General features: G+C 40.1%; 1 protein-coding gene across 1 annotated transcript in view; it reads left to right on the top strand.

Moving 5' to 3' along the window:
• LOC106091190 (uncharacterized) overlaps positions 1-23,406 on the top strand; it is a 162,059-nt gene extending 138,653 nt beyond the window's left edge. The window contains exons 9-12 of the mRNA XM_059365173.1: positions 7,480-7,684; positions 8,300-8,464; positions 14,311-14,415; positions 21,228-23,406. Coding sequence (XP_059221156.1) covers positions 7,480-7,684; positions 8,300-8,464; positions 14,311-14,415; positions 21,228-21,910 — 1,158 coding nt within the window. The 3' untranslated portion in view covers positions 21,911-23,406. The remainder of the gene's footprint in view (positions 1-7,479; positions 7,685-8,299; positions 8,465-14,310; positions 14,416-21,227) is intronic.
• Positions 23,407-23,947: the final 541 nt, after the last annotated feature.

Below are 23,947 nucleotides of genomic sequence, written 5' to 3' on the forward strand. Positions count from 1 at the left end.
CAAATTTCAATAAAATTTTATCTAAAATCTAATTTCAAACAAAACCAGAAAAGTACAAGACCAACATGGTCCCCTTATAGGAAGTGCAATGGATTAGAAGAGGCAACAAAATAACACCGAGAGAAGACGCGTTGTACTTAGCTGTCATGATACGCCTTATAGGAAGTACAATGGATTAGAAGAGGCATCACAATAACACCGAGAGAAAATGCGTTGTACTTTAGCTGTCACGATACGAGACAAAAGTTTGGCTGTGGTTTTGTGATAGTTGATGGTGCCTTTCGACGTCGTTTGAACCACGAGCTGTATGACGACGTTGTTATAGTTAAACGTTTCAAAATACCAAAAATAATTGAAGAAGCCACAGAAAGAATGTCTGTCATTACACAAGAATACATGCATTGGGAAAAAGTACAGCTAATGGAGAGGTTGTCGAGCGTGGTTAATGTGGGAATTGTATCATAGATGCCTTTTCGCTATTAATATGAATCAAATGCAACATACCGACGCACGGCCCTTGAAGCCATCACACCTAATGTGGTTGAAAATTCTTCTAACCAAAGACGAAACGCATCCCATAGTGGCTGGTGTGTGTTGCTATCTTTGGCTTTCCTTTTCCATTTGCATCTCCGATCATTGAGCTCGTCTCAAAAGAGAAACAAACAAAAATGCAAAAAAAAAAAGAATTTCAATGCAACTTCTTTCAAAATAAATATTTTTTGGTCTGTTTGCGCTCTTTCATTTTGATCTTTAAAATCTTTTCGTAATTTTTCGAACATATTCCAGTTCGAGATCAAAGTTGGTTCATGCCTGGTATCGTGTCCTCACCTAAGTACCGGTGTCTGTTAGACGCGAAAGCCGGGCAATGATATGGGAAATGCGCCAACGTCCCATTTTCTTCCCCACGTACCCTACACATGCAAGCGCTTGCCGCACCGTTTTGCATAAGTCAGCTCGTAGTCCTATGCATCCCGTTATGATACCAAAAGCTATATTCTGACCCCCCTCTTACTTCCTTTCAATAATAACTTCGTCCTCTCACGATCCAGATTGCCCCATAAGATTTTCGCCGTTCTACCGTCTTTTTCGCTGTTCCACAGTGTTACATGTATTTTTCGCCCTCTCCCTTAAGTCGGACTACTTCGAGCCGACAAGCTTCGGGTTAACTAAGTTTATTGACGGCAGTTCTCTGACCTTCACTGCCAAATCGTCTGCTTTCTCATTCCCCCCTGCTCCTTTATGGCCCGGCACCCAAACCTTGAGGATTTTCTCATCCTCAAAGAAGGCGTTAATCTTCTTCTTCCATTCCAAAACTGTTCGTGATCTTAAAGTCCTTGTTGTTATTGCGCCTTATGTCAATTTTACTGTCCTTAAAGATGTTCACACTCGACGTCCTTGCATTAGCACCACACCCACTTCACGCATTCCCTGATCGCCCGGATGTCTGCCTGCAGGACCTTATTATGGTCAGGTAGTCTAAAACAGATCTCAATCCATGGGTTCTCAATGTAGACCCCCAGGCTTACTCAGTCCCCTAGCTTTGGTCCATCCGTATAACATGATCTTCCAGACGGCAATACTAGGGTTCCGTCGACGCTAGACTGTGCCGTATAACATGATCTTCCAGACGCCAATACTAGCGTTCCGTCGACGCAAGACTGTGCCGCTGGCAGTAGTTTCTCGCACTCGACCTCAAGTGTCGTCTCAGGTATCCAATGGGAAACCTCTTACCTTCCTTCCAGGTTTCCTATCGTCTTCTCTCTTATACTGCGATGATATGAGCTGCTCCAATCCTCAATACATTCTCCCATCGCCTTAAGCCTCATAGTCGCAGTGACTGCCTCACATTTAATATGTATGTCAATGGGTCGGATATCTAGAATAGTCTCCAGTGCCCTAGTGGCCGTGGTCATCATCGCTCCGCCTATGCCAAGACAACATGTTCTCTGAGTTTGTTGTATGTTCCTAACGTTGGACTTTTTCTCCATAGCAGTCCACCAAACTACTGAGGCGTAAGTAAGTATTGGTCTAATCACGCTCCTGTAGAGCCAGTAGACTATCCCGGCATTCTGGTACCATTTCGAGCCTACGGCCCGTCTCCATAGTGCCCAATATCTGTGAGTCTTCTCAGTACGCTCTTGAATGACACATTTCCAATTAAGATTCCAATCTTAAATCAGTCCTAAGTATTTGACCTTGTCAGATATCGAAATCGTTTAATTGAGGAAACGTGGCGCGTCAAATTGGTCGACATTCGTCTTTCTCGTGAACAGGCATATTTCAGTCTTCTCTGGGTTAACAATGAGACTCTTGGGTCTAGCCCAGTCATATGCCATATGCTAGACCCTTTCGGACCTTCTGCATAGCTGGTTCTGATCCTTAACCCTAAGAAGTATTATAACATCGACTGCATAGCAGACGGGTTCAAATCCCTCCTCAGTCCGCATCCGTAATAGGTTATTTTTTGGTGGTCATCCGTAATAGGTCATTTATGTGGCGTGCCTTGTGCCACTTTCTCCCTCACATTTAAGTCGTGAGACCCGCAATTTATCCACCTGTTCCTTAGCCTATGGTTTATCCAGCTTCTAAGGACCGGGTTCACCCGGTGCTGGTGTAAGGATTGGATCAGTGTGTCGATCCGCACATTGTTGAAGGCCCCTCGATGTCAATGCATACCGCCAGGGTGTACATTTTGGCATCGAAGGATTCTTCTTTTTTATGCACAACCTCTTGCAGGGCAGTCTCCACCGACCTTCCCTTGACTAAATGTTTCTTTAATATTTAAATTTCCTCAGATATTTATTAAAATGTAGTTATAATAAAATTTCCCCAAAAACATTTCGTTTTGGTGAATTATTGGGTTGCCCAAGAAGTAATTGCGGATTTTTTTAAAAGAAAGTAAATTCATTTTTAATAAAACTTAGAATGAACTTTAATCAAATATACTTTTTTTTACACTTTTTTTCTAAAGCAAGCTAAAAGCAACAGCTGATAACTGACAGAAGAAAGAATGCAATTACAGAGTCACAAGCTGTGAAAAAATTTGTCAACGCCGACTATATGAAAAATCCGCAATTACTTTTTGGGCAACCCAATATGTGTTAACATTTTTTTTAATGATTTTTTTTAAGAATTGTTTTAATTTTTTTTCTCCTTTCTCTCTTATTACAGGATAATCCAGAGAATCAATTCAAAAGCATTCCCCTGGGTCTATGGTGGGCCATAGTCACCATGACTACGGTGGGCTATGGTGATGTGGCGCCCAAAACCTATCCGGGCATGTTTGTGGGTGCCCTATGCGCTCTGGCCGGTGTGTTGACAATAGCTTTACCCGTACCTGTGATTGTTAGCAACTTTTCCATGTTTTATTCACACACACAGGTGCGTATGACGACGAATGTCGCAGACAAAAGGTAAAAAGTGAGCAAAACCTTTTTCTCTTTACGCCCTTGTCAGGGGGTTTGAAGTAACACTTACAGACACATATAAATTATACGAAAACACCCACACACACACACACCCACACACACACAGGCCGCCTTACATATGGCAAGAAATGTTTATGGCTTACTTCTTTTTTTGTTATGTTCAGAAATGTCGACATTAGTATTTCAATTATTTCTAGGCAAAAGGGGTTTATTAGGAAGCCATCTGAAGGGAGGGTTCAAAGACAAACTTTGTCATTGGAATATTTGAGGTCGTTTTTTTCTTCTAAAAGGGACAACTTTGAAGACATTTCATTGCAGCAGGCCTTGGAAAAATATGTCAACGTGGAATAGGCCTTTTTGTAATTTAAAGTTAACAACATTTATGTGTTTATAATTTTCCAAAGAAAGTTTTAAGAACTTGAAATTAAGTTTGTAGGTCACTGGGGATTAGAAAAAGTTACATCTGTCAATGTTTTTCTTGAGACTTATTGTGATCGAAAAAGTCTTAAAGAAATAAAATATTGGTTGCGAAATTTATGGCTCATATGAACGAACTTTGGTGTGACAAGTGACAAATTTAATATAACTTATTGATATCCTTAGCCCAAACCCCCAAATTCTCCAAGGTGTTTAAACGAAGCAAGGAGTAGCCAGGACTTTGTTAAAGCCACTCAGGACCATTACTTTTTGTTCATCATTCCCAACGTCAAGTTTTTATATTTACTTCAATTATTAGTGCGTTCGAAGTTTATAATCCCTTATTATACCCACCCCTGAAGAATGGAGGTTAATTCATTTTGTCATTCCGTTTGCAACACATCGAAATATTCATTTTCGACCCTATATCAGCGTAAAAATCTAAGACGATCCAGCCATGACCGTGCGTCTGTCCATCTGTCTGATGAAATAACAGTACAGTACACATATTAAGCTGAAACTTTGCACAGACACTTTTATTGTCCATAAGCAGGTTAAGTTCGAATATGGGCTATATCGGACTATATCTTGATATAGTCCCCATATAGACCGATCCGACGATTTAGGGTCTTTGGCCTTTCAAAGCCACATTTATTATTGGATTTTGGTGAAATTTGGGACAGTGAGTTATGTAAGGACCTTCGATATACTTCTTCAATTTGGCTCAGATCGGTTCAGATTTGGATATAGCTGTCATATAGACCGATCCTCCGATTTAGGGTCTTAGGCCCATAAAAGCCACATTTATTATCAGATTTTGCTGAAATTTGGGACAGTGAGTTGTGTTAAGCCCTTCGACATCCTTCGTCGATTTGGCCTAGATCGGTAAAGATTTGGATATAGCTGCCATATAGACCGATCCTCCGATTTAGGGTCTTAGGCCCATAAAAGGAGCATTTAGTGTCCTATGTCGCCAAAATTTGGGATAGTGAGTTGTGTTAGGACCTACGACATCCTTCTTTAATTTGGTCCAAATCGGTCCAGATTTGGATATAGCTGCCATATAGACCGATCCTCCGATATTGGGTTTTAGGCCCCATAAAAGGTGCATTTATTGTCCGATTTTGCTGAAATTTGGGACAGTGAGTTATGTAAGGACCTTCGATATACTTCTTCAATTTGGCCCAGATCGGTCCAGATTTGGATATAGCTGCCATATAGACCGATCCTCCGATTTAGGGTCTAAGGCCCATAAAAACCACATTTATTATCAGATTTTGCTGAAATTTAACAAAGTGAGTTGTGTAAGGCTCTTCGACACCCTTCTTCAATTTGGCCCAGATCGGTTCAGATTTGGATTTAGCTGCCATATAGACCGATCTCTCGATTTAAGGTATTGGGATCATAAGAGGTGCATTTATTGTCCGATATCACCAAAATTTGGCATAGTGAGTTTAGTTAAGCCCTTCAACATTCTTCTTCAATTTGTTCCAGATTGGTTCAGATTTGGATATAGCTGCCATATAGACCAATCTCTCGATTTAAGGTTTTGGACCCATAAAAGGCGCATTTATTGTCCTATCTCGCCGAAATTTGGGACAGTGAGTTATGTTGGGATCTTCGACATTTTTTGCAACTTGGCCCAGATCGGTCCAGATTTGATTATAGCTGCCAAATAGACCGATCTCTCGATTTAAGGTTTTTGGCCCATAAAATATGCATTTATTCTCCGATATCGCCGAAATTTGGGACAGTAAGTTGTGTTGGGACCTTCAAAATACTTCATCAATTTGCTTCAGATCGGTTCAGATTTGGATATAGCTGCCATATAGACCGATGTCTCGATTTATGGTTTTGGGGTCATAAAAGGCGCATTTATTGTCCGATGTCGCCGAAATTTGGGACAGTGCGTTGCGTTAGGCTCTTCGATATCCTTCTTTAATTTGACCCAAATCCGTTCAGATTTGGATATAGCTGCCATATAGACCGATCTCTCGATTTAAGGTTTTGAGGTCATAAACGGTGCATTTATTGCCCGATTTTGCCGAAATTTGGGACAGTGAGTTGTGTTACGCCCCTCGACATATTTCTGCAATTTGGCCTAAATCGGTCCAGATTTGCATATAGCTGCCATATAGACCGATCTCTCGATTTAAGGTATTGGGACCATAAGAGGTGCATTTATTGTCTGATATCGCCAAAATTTGGGACAGTGAGTTGTGTTAGGCTCTTCGGCATCCTTGTTCAATTTGGCCCAAATCGGTCCAGATATGGATATAGCTGCCATATAGACCGATCTCTCGATTTAAGGTCTTGAGGTCATAAACGGTGCATTTGTTGTCCGATTTCGCTGAAATTTGGGACAGTGAGTTAAATTAAGCCCCTTGATATAGTTCTGCAATATGGCACAGATCGGTCCAGATTTGCATATAGCTGGCATATAGACCGATCTCTCGATTTATGGTTCTGGACCCATAAAAGGCGCATTTATTGTCCTATACCGCCAAAATTTGGGAGAGTGAGTTATGTTAGGCTCTTCGACGTTCTTCTGAAACTTGGCCCAAATCGGTTCAGATTTGGATATAGCTGCCATATAGACCGATCCGCCGATTTAAGGTTTTGAGGCCAAAAAAAAGGCGCATTTTTGCCCGATATCGCCCAAATTTGGGACAGTTAGTTGTGTTTTTCTGCAAATTGGCCCAGATTGGTCCAGATTTGGATTTAGCTGCCACATAGACCAATCCCTTGATTTAAGGTTTTGGGGCTATAAAAGGCGCTTTTATTGTCCGATTTCACCGAAATTTGGGATTGAGAGTAATGTTAGGCCTTTCGACATTCGTGTCGTATGTGGTTCATATCGGTTTTTATTTGGATATAGCTACCAAAAAGACCAATATTTTGTACAAAATTGAACAATGACTTGACCACTCAATGTCCATGCCGAATTCGGTCCAAATCGGACCACGAAAAGTGGTTTACATATGTACCCGAAGTGGTGGGTATCTAAAGTTCGGCCCGGCCGAACTTAACGCCTTTTTACTTGTTTTTGTTTAAAATGGCATGCTGACTGTTTAAACTCCCTCTGCCAATAGCTGCCTGTTCCAATTAAAGTAACAATTATCTTATTTACATTTGGTGATATCAATTATAGCTGCCCATCATAAATGAAAATTTTTTAATTACCATATTGTTGGCAAGGCTTTGGGCGTGTGTAAATATGTGTTTTTGCGGTGCGTTCGTTCCTCGCCCTTCATTGTTTGTCAACACCAAACTTTCAGAGCCAATTAACTTATTTAGAGAGATCTCTTTTTTTTCAAAATTATTTTCCCCATTTGTGGTCAACATGATGGCGTCCTAATTGGACACGATAGGTGGTGGTAGTGCAATAACAAAACAAAAAAGAAAAACAAAAAAGATTATGAAAAAAGTGAGCCATTTAAGTTGAAAAGGTCATTTAAAAGTAAAGGGCGTTACGAATTATGCTGGCAGGGAGTAGGCAGCATAGCAAAGCAAAAAACTGAGAAATATAGCCTTAAAGATTATGAAGGCACTCCATATTTTTCCTTTTTTTTTTTTTTTGCTGCTACTCTATCTAATTTAAGTTTATTTTTGCACATTTGCATATTCTTTATAGGCACGCTCGAAATTGCCCAAACAAAGGCGAAGAGTTCTGCCCGTGGAGCAGCCAAGACGCAAACGTGAACAAGTGCCACCGCCTCGAGGACGTACCCATGCCTACAAGCAGACTTCGTTGACCCCTGGTGTAGTGGCCACAGGTGGTCCGGCCCAGCACACCCACAATCCCATGCTCAAGGAGGCGTTTGCTCCTGCCAAAATTGGTAATGATATTTTGTTTTCAGCTGTATAACCTTCCAAACAAACGTCCCCCCCCCCCCCCTAATCCTTAAACACCACATCAATCCAAAATTCCAACACTTTTAAATGTGAGATACCATCTCTTAAGTGTCTTGATGATAATTGTAGTAGCAAAGAAAAAAAAACCAAAAGAAAAACAAAAAGGCTGTAAAGGCTTTGATGATGTCCTTAATTTGTTGCTTACTGCTTACAGTCCTTTTTCGTTTTAATTTTGAATATAACATAAAGAAAAAAAAAACTCCTAAAGATTTCCCACCCTTACACCTCTTGAAATTATTAATTAGAGTTTTTAGTTTCTTAGTTTATAGGACTTTGTTGTGTTTTTTCCTTAAATTTTGGTTTTTTTGTAACATAATGATGAAATTTTATCGTTGTGTATGTTGATTTATGGTTTTTCATTTCCTCATTGTGTGTGTTTTTTTATTCAATGATATCCGTTTCCTCCCCAATTTCATATATTCGTTGGGGTTTGTTTTTTTGTCTTATTGTTTTTTTTTCTTTTTCTTTGTTTTTGTTTTTTCTTTCTTTCTTTTCTGTGCCTTTCGGATGTCTTCATTTTTGTTGGGTTTCAATGTTAGCCACACATACAGAGAGCATGAATGGTGTAAATGTTAATGGTGTTAGTATTATAGAACGACCACAAAATCCCCTATCCGGAATAGTTAAGCATAACACTAAATCGGCTGAGACATCGATACAGACATCACCAATGGCTTTGAGAACCGGTCCCTCAGTTATTAGCTGTAAGTAGAGCTTTTAGTATAAATATGCACATAACACACAGACATACTTAATACAAATACGTACTCAATAAAAGCATACTGAAATATTTTGAATACTGAGATAATAGGGTGTACCGAAAATAACAAAAATTATATGAAAAATTAAAAAATTAACAAATTTTAAATTAAATAAAGTAAAGTAAACAAGTAAAAGCGGACGGGCTGAATCTTGGGAAACCACCACCTGGATTCATGTAAAAATTTACACAAAATAAATTTAGTAGAAGGGCATAATTTTAGACTACATACCAAACTTTGAAAAATTAAAGCTTCTAGGAACCGAACCTAGATGATTGAGAGACAGGTTTATATGGGAGCTATATCAGATTATGGACTGATTTGGAACGTATTTGGCACAGTTGTTGGAGGTCATAACGGAACACCACATACAAAATTTCAGCCAAATCGGATAAAACGTGCGGCTTATAAGGGCTCAAGAAATCAAATCGGCAAATCGGTTTACATGGGACCTATATCAGGTTATACACCGATTTTGACCGTACTTAACACAGTTGTTGGAGGTCATAAAAGAACGCTATATGCAAAATTTCAGCCTAATCGGACAAAATTTGCGGCTTCCAGGGCTCAAGAAGTAAAATCGGGAGATCGGTTTATAAGGGAGCTATATCAGGTTATAGACCGATTTCGACCATACTTAACACAATTGTTGAAAGTCATAACACAACACTACATGCAGCATTTCAGTCAAATCTGACAAAAATTGTGGCTTGTAAGGGCTCAAGAAGTAAAATCGGGAGATCGATTTATATGGGAGCTATATCAGGTTATAGACCGATTTGTATCGTACTAAGCATAGTTATTGTTGTTATAGTTGTTGTAGCCACATTTTCATGTGGAGGTGGCGATCCTCGTCATGCTCCTGTAGTTGAGCAAGCTCGTTCTGGTCCAAAGGACCGATCGCCGCGGGGACAGATTGGCCATTGGTTATTTACAGGCGCCACTAAGTAGCCTTGTCATATCGAGCATCATAGGCACTCAGTATTTGTGCACGAGCCGGTGCCGCCTGACCTCTCACTGAGACTCTTCACTCGATACCGCTGATTGTCCGCGACTGCCATTGCAGCTACTACGCATGGAGTATTCCACTATCCGCAACCTGTGGACGCGCCCGGTAGCTCGCAGCTAAGTTTTTTGTTACAGCAGTGAACACCACACAGATTGGACCTCAATGTTCCAGCCTGTGTGGTGCTCCCAGCTATCCCGTGATGGGATAGCATAGTTGTTGGAAGTAATAACAGAAGGCTATATGCAAGATTTCAGCCAAAGCGGACAAAAATTGCTGCTTGTGAGGACTCAAGAGGTCAAATCGGGAGATAGGTTTATATGGGAGCTATATCAGGATATAGACCGATTTGGACCGTATTAGGAACAGTTGTTGAAAATTATAACAGAACACTTCTTGCAAAATTTCCATGTAAAAACTACTCTCCAAAGAGGTGTCTCACTGCGGCACGCCATTCGAACTCGGCTATAAAAAGGAAGCTTCTAATCATTGAGCTTAAACTCGAATTGTACAGCACTTATTGATATGTGATAAGTTTGCCCCTGTTCCTTAATGGAATGCTCATTGGTATTGAGTATTAATGCATCCGGAAAAAGACACAGTTTGGTACGGTTTATGGGCTGGTGACATCATTGAACAGTACTTCATCGAAGTTGATGCGAAATGTGATATCCAACATTTTTTAGCCCAACATGCAAGAGCTTGACTTGCATGACATGAGGTTTCAATTAGACGGTGCCACATGCCACACAGCACGCGTAACAATGGACCTATTAAGAGGCGAGTTCGATTAACATTTTATTTCACGTTCGGTACCCGTCATTTAACGCCTTTAGACCGGGTGCGATTTAAGAAGGAAGAGAGGTAGATTCATTGATAAGTAAACCGATCGACTCAGAACCGCTTTCTGATTCGATTTAACTATGTCCGTCTGTCGATCAATGATAATTTTTTTACAAAGTACAAAACTTCAAATTTGGCGCAGACATTTGTTTGGGCAAAGAGTCAAAGCCTATTGAAATTTGAAAGAAATCGGTTCAGATTTGGATATAGCTCACAATAATAGCAATAATTTGGTTATTTGAATACTGATTCGGTCGATCGAAGTTTGGCACAAAGGATTTTTCTATGACACTGGGGCTCATAGATCGTCTTAGATCACGGTATTAAAACCCATTACAACTTTTTGAAGATGTTGAGAGAACTTTGGGGGAAATAACAAGTTGAAATCCGGATGTGTTATTCCAAAATGTACTAACGAAATATATTGGAGAGCAGGTTACTCAAAAGTTGTATAAAAATCATTGAGCGCCCTGTTTTTATAAATACAAAATATCCAAACCAGGCCCGCTCCACTGAGCCTTCTTTAACTCTCCATTAACTTTTTAGGGTGGGGACACTTCACCCTGAATGCGGATATCTAATTTGTGCCATTGTAGCCTATGACGGTGAACGGGTTCAAATCCTGGCGAGAACATCGGACAAAGCGATATTTGCGAGGTACAATGCCATGCATGGTCATTTAAAAAATATTCCCCAAAGAGGTGTCGCTCTGCGGGATGCCGTACGGACTCGGTTATAAAAAAAGGTCCCTTATCATTGAGTTTAAACTCGAATTGGATGTGTGAGAATTTGACCTTTCTCGGTTCTTGGTGGTTATGTTCTTCCTTAGGGTAATGTTCTGATTAGGGGAGGGATGGCATCTCCGGCATTTCGATTCAAAAATGGATATCAAAATCGTGCTGTACTTCCAAATCCCTTTAATTTGAGCCCCACACTGCCATGGCCGGTAAATATGAACCGTTTGGAGGGTGTTTTGGGGCTGGGGTGGAGTGGTCCGCCTCCACCCGATATCTTAAAATTATATATATAAACGTACACAATCTATGAATATTGTAGGAAAATGGGTTCAGCCATGTATCATATAGTCTAATGGCGTTTTTGAGGTGTGGCGTTACCCCCTATACTTCGATCTGATTTTGTATGCCAGATTCGAAATCTACTTCCGAACACCTTTCATATGAGTCCCATATTGAAATGAATGTCCAATATGTCTGTTAGGGGGAGTTTTGGGGTTGGGGCGGCCCGGTGGGTACTTTGACTCAAATTTTAATAACATATTCGTACTCTTCTCTCCAATACCTTTCATTTGATACCTATATTGTCCCGGTCGGACCATTTTTGATTTCGGGTTGTCTTTTTGCCATAAGGGGGAGGGTCCGTCCCCCTTTCGATACCGGCAAATATAGCCTATGTATCCCTCCAGACCAACCTACACAATATGCGACCATTTCGAGAATACCGGTTTTGGCATGTTTCAGTCTATACGGACCAAACAAAGCAGGTTCCATATATCCGTGATTGGCTAGTGTGCCCATTTTGGGCATTTTTGTGAGGGTGGGGTGACCCCCTATACTTCGACATGAATATGTATGCCAGATTCGTTATCTACTCCCGCATACTTTTCATTTGATACCCCTATTGTCCTTATCCGTCCACTTGTGATTTTAGGTAGTGTTTTTGGGGTAACAGTGGAGGGTCCGCCCCCTTCCAATGTCAACAAATTATAAAGCCTATCCCACCTTCCTGTCCATATTCGTAATCAACACTCGAATACCTTTCATTTGAGTCCCATATTGTCATGATCGTCAAATAAACCAATTTTAAGGGGGTTTGGAGCTGGGGCGGTCCCCAGGTACTTGGATCCAACTTTTATTATTCGTACTCTACTCTTGAATAACTTTCATTTGAATCCCATATTGTCTCGATCGGTCCACTTTTATTTTTGGGTGGTACTTTTGTGGCAAGGAGGAGGGTCCGCTCCCCTCCCGATATCAAAAATTATATAGCCTATGTTTTCTTCCAGACTAACGTACATAATTTGTGAAAATTTCTAGATAATCGGTTCAGCCGTTTTTGAGTCTATACGGAACAAACAAACAAACACAAATTGAATTTTTTTATATATAAACAAGTAAAAAGGCGTTAAATTCGGCCGGGCCGAACTTTGGATACCCACCACCTCAAGTATATATGTAAACCACCTTTCGTCAAAATCCGGTGCAAAACTCATACCTTATGTCCCATAGCAAAAATATGTGGAGGGGCTTAACTTAACTCTTTGTCCACAATTTCGGCAACATCGGACAATAAATGCGCTTTTTATGGCCCCAAAACCTAAAACCGAGAGATCGGTCTATATGGCAGCTATATCCAAATCTGGACCGAACTGTGCGATAATACAGAAGAATGTCAAGGGGCTTAACTTAGCTCACTGTCCCAAATTTCAGCGACATCGGACAATAAATGCGCCTTTTATGGGCCTAAGATCCCAAATCGGAGGATCGGTCTATATGACAGCTATATCCAAATATGGACCGATCTAAGCCATATTGACGGAGAATGTCGAAGGACCTAAGACAACTCACTGTCCCAAATTTCAGCAAAATCGGATAATAAATGTAGCTTTTATGGGCATATAACCCTTAATCGGAGGATCGGTCTATATGGCAGCTATATCCAAATGTGAACCGATCTGAGCCAAATTAACGAAGGACGTTATAGGGCCTAACACAATTCACTGTCTCAAATCATAGCAAAATCGGCCAATAAATGTGGCTTTTATGGGCCTAAGACCCTAAATTTGAGGATCGGTCTATATGGCAGCTATATCCAAATCTGAACCGATCTGAGCCATGTTGACGGAGGATGTCGAATGGGCTAACACAACTCACTGTCCCAAATTTCAGCAAAATCGGATAATAAATGCGGCTTTTATGGGCCTAAGACCCTAAATCGGAGGATCGGTCTATATGGCAGCTATATCCAAATCGAGACCGATCTGAGCCAAATTGTCGGAGAATATCGAAGGGCCTAAAACAACTCACTGTCCAAAATTTCAGCAAAATCGGATAATAAATGTGGCTTTTATGGGCCTAAGACCCTAAATCGGAGGATCGGTCTATAAGGCAGCTATATCCAAATCTAGACCGATCTGAGCCAAATTGACGGAGGATGTCGAAGGGCCTAACACAACTCACTGTCCCAAATTTCAGCAAAATCGGATAATAAATGTGGCTTTTATGGGCCTAAGACCCTAAATCGGCCGATCGGTCTATATGGGGGCTATATCAAGATATAGTCCGATATAGCCCATCTTCGAACTTAACCTGCTTATGGACAAAAAAAGAATCTGTGCAAAGTTTCAGCTCAATATCTCAATTTTTAAAGGCTGTAGCGTGATTTCAACAGACAGACGGACAGACGGACGGACATGTCTAGATCGTCTTAGATTTTTACGCTGATCAAGAATATATATACTTTATAGGGTCCGAAATGGATATTTCGATGTGTTGCAAACGGAATGACAAAATGAATATACCCCCATCCTTCGGTGGTGGGCATAAAAAAATAATATGTTCTTCGGTACACCCCTACACACTCACCATAAATGTCCATGTACATTAACAAGTCCATAAAAATCTTCATTAATGTTTTGCTTGGTTGCCTTTCGATGCCATGCTCACACCCTCGCAAATGCTAATTCGCACAAGAACTGACTTTTACCATATCCAACAATACATACACCCACGCATTATTTGCCCTTACGCCCGCCAGCCCCCCCCTTCATGCATATTTTGAATTGCAAAGTGTACAGATTTATCCCCTAAATTGACTCTTAAATGGACTTAATATCAAACACTAATCCTTCTGGTTCATTTTTAATTAGCAACACTAATTTTTGGCTCTTATCCTTTTTTGTTTTGGTTTTAAATATCCTCAGCGGACTTTTTAAGTGTGCCGGCAATGCAAAGCCTGCAGCCAAGAGCAGCCACCACGGGCAGTGACTATCTTATGCCCTTGCAGCCAAAATTGCTGGCGCCATTGGGTAAGTAAGGCATTTGGTTTTTTTTTTTTTTGCTACTCATCGTTATGTACTTGCACACAAACACTCACACACACATACACAACAGTACACTTGAAGTCATAAATGTGTCCGCAGACGGGATCGAATAAAAAGTCAATGTTGGCCTTACTTAGCACAAGCATTGGCGAGAACTCCCATTGCACATCTGCAGGGATTGCAATTTGAGTACACACATACAATGGGTGTGTGAGTGTTGTTCGACACGGGTTTTGCAACAATGTGGCCTCTATTGTTTAAGTGCATATTGAAAGCTTTAGGCAAGAGTGAGCTAACTAAGAAAAAAAGCACCACTTAAGGATTTTAAAATGTTTTTATTTTATATTTTATGCCCTCTACGATAGGATGGGGGTATACTAATTTTGACAACTTGGACCCTATAAAGTATATATGTATATTATTTATCTTTTTGACATTATTAGTCCATCTAGTCATGGGAAAATCACGAAAGCAGATAAATGAAAGAAATGAAGGATATCCACAGACATTTTGAACAGACACTTCTTATTTATGTAGGTCGTTGGGGATAAGCAAATTAGCCACAAGGATTCGGATATGGCTAATTTGCTTATCCCCAACGACCTACATAAATAAGAAGTATCTGTTCAAAATGTCTGTGGATATCCTTCATTTCTTTCATTTATCTGCTTTCGTGATTTTCCCATGACTAGATGGACTAATAATGTCAAAAAGATAATTTGGATAATTGTTCCAAATTTTAACCGATTTGGCTGAAATTTGTTATGTACGGTACATTTATTACCCTCAAGACCCACCCAAAATCCTTAAATTAAATCATCTTTGGGTTAAATCCCCACTTGCTATGAGATATCCATCTGCAACAGTAGAACACACCGCCTTTTTGATTGTTTCCTCCATATTTGCTTTTCGCGACAATTACGAAAAGAGGACCAGAAGAGGGATCCCGTCAAAATGAGGGGACTAAAAATCTGAAATATTATATCTACGAGCGAAAAGCACCAGCTCCTTCTTCCTTGGGTTCGTCCTTAACCCTTGTCTCGTAGTCCATATCGACAGCCAGCAAGTGATTTGTCCCCGATCTCGCTGTTCATCGACAGAAATTTTCCTCGTATCAGTTGTACGACGATGTCCGCTAATTGGTTATTCTCATGTCCCTTTTAAGAGCAAAAAAAAAAAAAAAATTTAACACTAGACTCCAGAGAAACGGAGAAAACATCTTTCTCTGAAGAGATTTCTTTGTCATCCAGCTTCTTACCTCACTATCTTTTAATCATGCTACGCAACATATAATCCATCCATCGGATGATACTCTGCTGGAACCGATCCTAAGCGGCAACTATCTGCCCTATATCCATGTTTAAATGTCCCCTCAATATCCAGAAAGGCTGCCATAGCACTCTTCTTTAGTTGGAGAGACCTCGTGGAGGCCGTTTCCACCGACCTATCATTGAGGTATGCGCGCTGTGCCCCCCTGAAGTTCTCCGGTGTTAGTCCCTCCCTTTTCCCAATAAAAGGGCAGTTTTAGTACCCTTTCCCAGGAAAAGGGAAGTTTTAGTACCCTTTTCCCAGTAAAAGGGAAGTTTTAGTACCCTTTTTCCAGGAAAAGGGAATTTGAAGTTGTAGTACACTTTTAAAATGGAAAGGGTTGTTAGTACACTTTTCCAAGGGACAAGGTAGCTGTAGTACCCTTTCCAATGGTAGGGGTAGTTTTAGAACACTTTTCCGAGGGAAAATGATTACAGCACCCTTTCCCTTGAAAGAAGGTGGTTTTAGTTCCCCTTTTTCGGAGGAACGGGTAGTTATAGTACCCTTTCTCAAAGGAAAGCTTTGTGATACCCTTTTCCAATGGAAAGTTTTGTAGTACCCTTTTCCATGGCAAAGAGTTGTGGTACAATTTTCCAAGGGAAAGGGGTGTTGTATCCTTTTCTAAGGGAAAGGGTTGTTGGAACAATTTTCCAAGGCCACCCTGTAGTACCTTTTTTTAAAGGGAAAGAGTAGTTTGCGTACCACTTTCCGACGAAAAGGTAGCATCTAAGCTTTCTGGCAACTGACTGCGACCTCATCAGTAGTTGCACTGTCTTCAGGTTTTTTTGGTTTTGTTCCATCCAACCCATCCATAGAACTTTACGTGCTGCGATTTTTAGAGCATACTTTGTGCAACTTAGATGCTTCAATGGTACGTTCCAATTTGTACAGAAATTTCACCGAGAGACTCCTCCTCTTCGCCTTACTAGTGTACTTCTTGAACTTAATTAGGCTTCTAAGATATTCGAGCCAGCCATATTTTCTCCTCCATCCTTTAAGTAGTCAATTTTGATACCGGAAGGGATTCACACTTTCAACGGATTCCCAGCGAAGGATTTTATCGATTGGGACAGTTCTATCATCATACCAGGCAAAAGTGATTCAAGGCCTGGGGCCTGTGATGACAGACAGTTTTATGCCTTCTTTCTGTCTTTTGGGGGCATTGAATACTATGAAGATGACGTCCTCATTTTCCGCTGGATTCCGATAGAGCTCGGAGAGTACTCTCAACGGCTTGTGATGTAGGTAGAAAAATATTTGTATGCCTTGTGGGTTTATAACAGTCTTCTCTCTTTTGTATCCATCGAATTCCATGGATTCCGATGGAGCTGGAAGAATCTTCTCAACGGCTTGCCAGGGGGATTTTATCGATTGAGACTAGCTCTATCATTATGCCAGGTCAAAATAATTCAGGGCCTGTGATGCAAGTAGAAAGACATTTTTATGCCTTATGGGTTAACAATGGCCATTTGGTTTTTGGTGCCATCAAATTCCATGAAGAAGTCGTTCCCACCTTTTCCACTGGATTCTAATAGAGCTTGGAGAATCATCTGAACGGCTTTCTAAGGGGGATTTTATCGATTGGGACCAACTCTACCATTATGCGAGGTCAACGTGATTCAGGACCTGTGATGCAAGTAGAAAGACAGTTTTATGCCTTCTAGTTATACAACGGCCTTTTGTCTTTTGGGGCCATCGAATTACATGAAGAAATTGTCATTCCGTTTGCAACACATCGAAATATCCATTTCCGGCCCTATACGGCATATATATTCTTGATCGTCGTAAAAATCTTAGACGATCCAGTCATGTCCGTCTATCTGTTGAAATCAGCCTACAGCCCTTAAAAATAGAGATATTGAGCTGAAATTTTGCACAGATTCTTTTTTGTCCATAAGTTTGACGATAGACTACTTCCGACTATATCTTGATATAGCCCCCATATCGACCGATCCGCCGATTTAGGGTCTTAGGCCAATAAAAGCCACATTTATTATCCGATTATGCTCATATTTGACAGTGTTAAACCACTCGATAACCTACTTCAATTTGGCCCAGATCGATCCAGATTTGGATATAGCTGCCATATAGACCGATCTCTCGATTTAAGGTCTTAGGCCCATTAAAAGCCCGTTTATTGTCCGATTTTGCCAAAATTTGGGAAAATGAGTTTAGGTAGACTCCTCGACATCCTTATCCAATTTGGCTCATATCGGTCTAGATTTGGATATATCTGCCATATAGATCGATCTATCGATTTAAGGTCTTGGATCCATAAAAGGCGGATTTATTGTCCGATGTCGCTGAAATTTGGGACAATGAGTTTTGTTAGGTCATTCGGCATCCTTCGTCAATTTGGCCCAGATCGGTCCAGATTTGGATATAGCTGCCATATAGACCGATCTCTCGATTTGGGCCCATAAAAGGCGGATTTATTGTCCGATGTCGTGGAAATTTGGGACAATGAGTTAAGTTAGGGCATTCGGCATCCTTCTTCAATTTGGCCCAGATCGGTACAGATTTGGATATAGCTGCCATGTAGACCAAACTCTCGGTTTAAGGTTTTGGGCCCATAAAAGGCCTATTTATTGTCCGATTTCGCCTAAATTTGTGACAATGAGTTGGAATAGACTCTTCGACATATTTCTGCAATTTTGTCCAGATCGCTCCGGATTTGAATATAGCTGCCTCATAAACCCTTCTCTCGATTTAAGGTTTTGGGCCCATAAAAGGCCTATTTATTGTCCGATTTCGCCAGAATTTGTGACAATGAGTTGGAATAGACTCTTCGACATCTTTCTGCAATTTGGTCCAGATCGCTCCGGATTTGAATATAGCTGCCACATAAACCGATCTCTCGATTTAAGGTCTTGGGCTCATAAAAGGCGCATTAATTGTCCAATGTCGCCGAAATTACGGAGAGTGGGTTATGTTATGTTATATATGTGTTTGGCCAAGATCGGTCTAGATTTGAATAATGCTGCCATATAGACCGTTCTCTCGATCTATGGTTTTGGGCCCATAAAAGACGCATTTATTGTCCCATGTCGCTGAAATTACGGACAGTAAGTTGTGTTAGGATCCACGACATCTTTCTTCAATTTGGTCTAGATCGGTTCAGATTTGGATATATAGACCGATCTTTCGATTTAAAGTATTGGCCCCATAAAAGGCACATTTAGAATCCGATTTCATTGAAATTTGACACAGTGCCTTATGTTAGGCTTTTCGACATCCCTGTCGTATATAGTTCAGATCGGTTTATTTTTGGATATATCTACCAAAATGATCAATATTTTGTTCTACAATATTGAATAATGACTTGTACTTATTAGACCACTCAATGTTCGTGCCGAATTTGGTCCAAATCGAACCATAATTCGATATAGCTGCTACGGGGGCATAAATTATTCATATTTCACCGGATTATGACGAAAGGTGGTGTACATATATACCCGAGGTGGGGGGTATCCAAAATTCGGCCCAGCCAAACTTAACGCTCTTTTTTTGTTTCTCTTCTCATTCTTCCACTCTCGCAATATCTCTATCCTTCATTTAAGATCGACTAACGATAAAGCGATCTTAACTTTCATATCAACTTCACACTACAAATTACAAATAAAAAAATGTTGCCCTTGAACATTCCACTATTGAACAGGGGCAAACTTCTCACATATCAATGAGTCCAGTCCGATTAAAGTTTAAGCTCAATGATAAGGGGCCTCCTATTTTATAGCTGAGTCCGAACAGCGAGCCACAGTGCGACACCTCTTTGGAGAGAAGTTTTACATGGCATAGTACCTCACAAATGTTGCCAACATTAGGAGGGGAAAACCACTGCTGAAAACTTTTTCTGATGGTTTCGCCAGGATTCGAACCCAGGCGTTGAGCGTCTTAAGATACTGCAGAGAGTGTTATAAAACCCTCCTAAAGTTTCTGATTCCCCGAGGGGCTCGACTTTCCATCAGGAGGAAAGGTTCCAAGTTACGATCGGGTCCAAGGTTACGATTTGGTTGTCCTATTCATCCATTTAGTAAAGCTGGATTGTTCCAACTCCCGAAAACCCATTGCAAGTATGCTCGCTAGTCGACAAGACAATGTTGTCTTGTCTTATCAGTGTATTGTTGCCTGTTGGTGTCTTTTGGCGCGTTATCACACCTGAGATGGGAACTGCAGATATGGCGTCCCGGTTAAATCTGTTGGTTTTGGGTGGATTCCCGGTGTTAAACCCTTGATTACCTGCAGAGTTTTTCTGTATAATAATTGCATTCAGCTGGGATATCAAGACACCGCAAAGTAGTTTGTCTCCCGAATAAACCTTAAGCCACCATTGATCTCAAACCTTAAGCCATCATTGGTCTCAAACCTTAAGCCACCATTGGTCTCAAACCTTAAGCCACCAATGCAACAAGATTTTTACCCTTAGGTAAGAATAATGCAACTTTGCTCATGAACATGCCATTAAGCAATATGGACAAACTTCTCACATATCAATGAGTGCTGTCTGATTCATGATAAATGATGAAGTACCTCGTTTCTATAGCCGAGTGGTTGCCGCATTGCGACACCTCTTTGGGGAGAAGTTTTTACATGACATTGTAGTAACTCACAAATATCGGCAGCTTTAAGTGGGGATAACTACCGCTGAAAAAATTTTTTTGATGTTCTCGCCAGGAATCGAACCCAGGCTTTCAGCGTCGTTGCAGGACATGTAAACCTCTTAGCTACTCTGGCCCTCCACCCTAGCTTTTAATTTTCACAATTTCTTGTCTTAGGCTACTTCACAAATATGGTATTCTTTGTTACAACGATTTATGGGGTTCTCTATGGTCGAGTGGCATAAATCAATGTTATCTGTTAAGTATGAGAACACTGAAGAGTTAAGCCATGGAATATGTACACATCAATTGGAGGAATTAGGATGAAGCATTTGTAAACAATTCTTTTGATTTGAAGCATTAAATTCCGATTTTACCATAAAGACATTAAGGCCAAGGATTTATCATGTTTCAGTTCCAGTTGGCAACTAGGGAGAAAAGACAAACTTTAAAGAGAGTACAAAATTAAATTTTTAGGTAGTTCTTACAAATTAAGGTCAACAAGTGAATAAAAGTGCTAGGATTAAGCTGGCTTTTATTGATTGCCCAAAAAGTAATTGCGGATTTTTCATATAGTCGGCGTTGACAATTCTTTTCACAGCTTGTGACTCTGTAATTGCATTCTTTCTTCTGTCAATTATCAGCTGTTACTTTTAGCTTGCTTTAGAAAAAAAGTGTAAAAAAAGTATATTTGATTAAAGCTCATTCTAAGTTTTATAAAAAAAATGCATTTACTTTCTTTTAAAAAAATCCGCAATTACTTTTTGGGCAACCCATATATATTTTAAAAAAGTTGTTTTAGACCTAAAAAGTTAGGTGGCTCCTTATGCTTGAAAGTTTTTTGGCAATTTAAATTCCTTTAAATTTCCATTTTTGTTGTTTTCTTTACAGAACAAAAAGACCTTCATCACCAACTCCATCATGGCGATGACAAAGACGGCCATGATCAACAGCAGCAACAACATCAATTGCATCAAGGCCTCCGACATCGCTCCAATATACGAGCCATGTTAAATGTTCCTCCCACACTCAATGTTGTGAATACCCAAATGCCACCTGGTAGCCAATTTGGAGAGCAAATGTTAAGTGAAGGTGATCTTAAGGGCAGCGCTGCTTATCGCAGCAATGGTCACAGTGCCAATAGTTCACCGCAAAAAAGTAATGACACCAATTGCAGTACACCCAACATCAGCACCCTCAGCAACAACAACAACAACAAAGATATAAATATTCCTATAAATCAAACACTGCCCATGCAGCAATATCAGCATACACAGACTTCACTCACACATGCACACTCATACGCACACCAGCAGCTACAGAATACACCTCCTCCTTCGGCGGCAGGCTCAACACATCATCATCATCATCCAATGTGTTATCCTGTATTCCAGCCCAAGGTCACTCTGGTCAATGATGATGGGGCCGAGGAAGAGGATGAAATGGGAGCCATTTGTGATGGCTGTGAGGGGGCATATCAGCGCCACAGCTTGGATAGTGGTGATGATCATTCGGCAACCAATGGCCGTGATAGTCCTTGCTCCTTTGCCCTGGAACACATAGCGGAAGATTGAGCATACACAAATAGGCTTCTGATCTTCAAATCGCTCTGAGAAATGGGCAAGCCCAAAAATTTATTAACAAAAATTTGCTGACAAAATCAGGACAACTTTAAGATATTTTTAAGTATGAAAAAACAAATCCTTGAAGTTATTTTTTCATTGCAGCTTTAATTGATTTTGTGATAATTTAGTTTTATATAACCTAGACCTACATCATTGATGTCGGAAAATCGTATTCTACACAATTTAAAACACCATATAGGATAGATCCTCTCTGTAGAGTGGATGTGAAAATCTTGTTCTGTCCTTTTAACTATTGCTGTTTGTCTGTCCAGGAACAATTTTTTGACTACAAAAACAAGGATTTTTCCTCCTAAGTCTGAGAATTTTGAATTTTTGCTGTAGAAGCCTTCTAGGGTTGTTATCGACATAAAATGACACGAGCTGAAATATGTTCGAAGATTTTTGCACAAAAGTATCATGACGGAGGCAGGATTCGTCACAGAAATTCCTATTGACCTCTTATGACGTACTTCTTATCCAATCGGGGGCAGGATTCGTCACAGAAATTCCTATTGACCTCTTATGACGAACTTCTTATCCAATCGGGGGCAGAATTCGTCACAGAAATTCCTATTGACTTCTTATGACGAACTTCTTATCCAATCGGGGGCAGGATTCGTCACAGAAATTCCTATTGACCTCTTATGACGAACTTCTTATCCAATCGGGCGCAGGATACGTCACAGAAAATCCTATTGGTGAGAAGAATTATTTCGATTTATTGATTTATGATCTTTTTGTCACCTATCGTCCTTCCTTACGCCATGCCAGGGTGTCGATTGATCTCCTTTCGCTTTATCTCAAAGTGGTGTAGGGTATCAAGCGGTCGAATTTGACCGACTGTAATCATTTTCCAATCTGTTTTTATCTAAGCCTAGTTTTCAAAAAGTAACTACAATTAAAAAAAAAAAAACAAAAACTGCTCACTTGTTAAGAACAAAAACAAAAAACCAAAAACCTAGTTAAAACGAACAAATGGCCACAAGTATTCTTAGTAAGCTAAGACAAAAGTTTTGATGTAGAAAAAAAGCAAGAAAAACTAAAACTTAAACAAAATCAAGTAACTTAAGAATGTTGGATTTATTTACACAAAATGCATTATTGTACAGATCGATCAAGGATAGGGCATGTCATTTGCCTACATCCTTCAGAGAATTGTTTGCTATCTAACCATCAAGAGAATCATGTTGTATTGGTGTTTTTGCCGATTCCATTTAAATAGAATGTACGAATAGTCAATAAGATCGTCGCTAGATGAGATATTGTTCCAAGTTTGAATTTTAACAACCAACAAAAATAGTGTGTATTGCTATAAGTATCGTAAATTGTAAAATTTAGTCTAATTGAGTATCTAAGCAAAAATATAACAAAATTTAAAAAAATAAAACCAAACAACCTAGTCAAATTGTCTTAAAAGAAAAAAAAAATAAAACAACCCCCCCCCCCCCCCCAAAAAAAACAACATAAATAAACCCAAAAATGTAAACAAATAAAGAGATTTAATAAGTTTTTTTTCTTTTGAAACCAATCGAAGGACTAGTTTTAATTGATGGGGAAAAAGATAGAAAAAAATATTGGCAAATTAAATGAATTTAAAAAAAAAAAAAAAAATAATATACCATAGCCCTTTATAAAACCACCAAAGGTCTTTAAAAGACCAAAAGATGTCTTAATAAGACCACCCTTGGTCTTTATAAGACCACCCCAGGTCTTAATAAGTCCACCCCTGGTCTTTATAAGACCACCCCTGGTCTTTATAAGACCACCCCTGATCTTTATAAGACCACCCCTGGTCTTTATAAGACCACCCCTGGTCTTTATAAGACCACCCCTGGTCTTTATAAGACCACCCCTGGTCTTTATAAGACCACCCCTGGTCTTTATAAGACCACCCCTGGTCTTTATAAGACCACCCCTGGTCTTTATAAGACCACCCCTGGTCTTTATAAGACCACCCCTGGTCTTTATAAGACCACCCCTGGTCTT

Source organism: Stomoxys calcitrans, chromosome 3 (assembly GCF_963082655.1).
Source record: "Stomoxys calcitrans chromosome 3, idStoCalc2.1, whole genome shotgun sequence".
Taxonomy (NCBI): Eukaryota; Metazoa; Arthropoda; class Insecta; order Diptera; family Muscidae; genus Stomoxys; species Stomoxys calcitrans.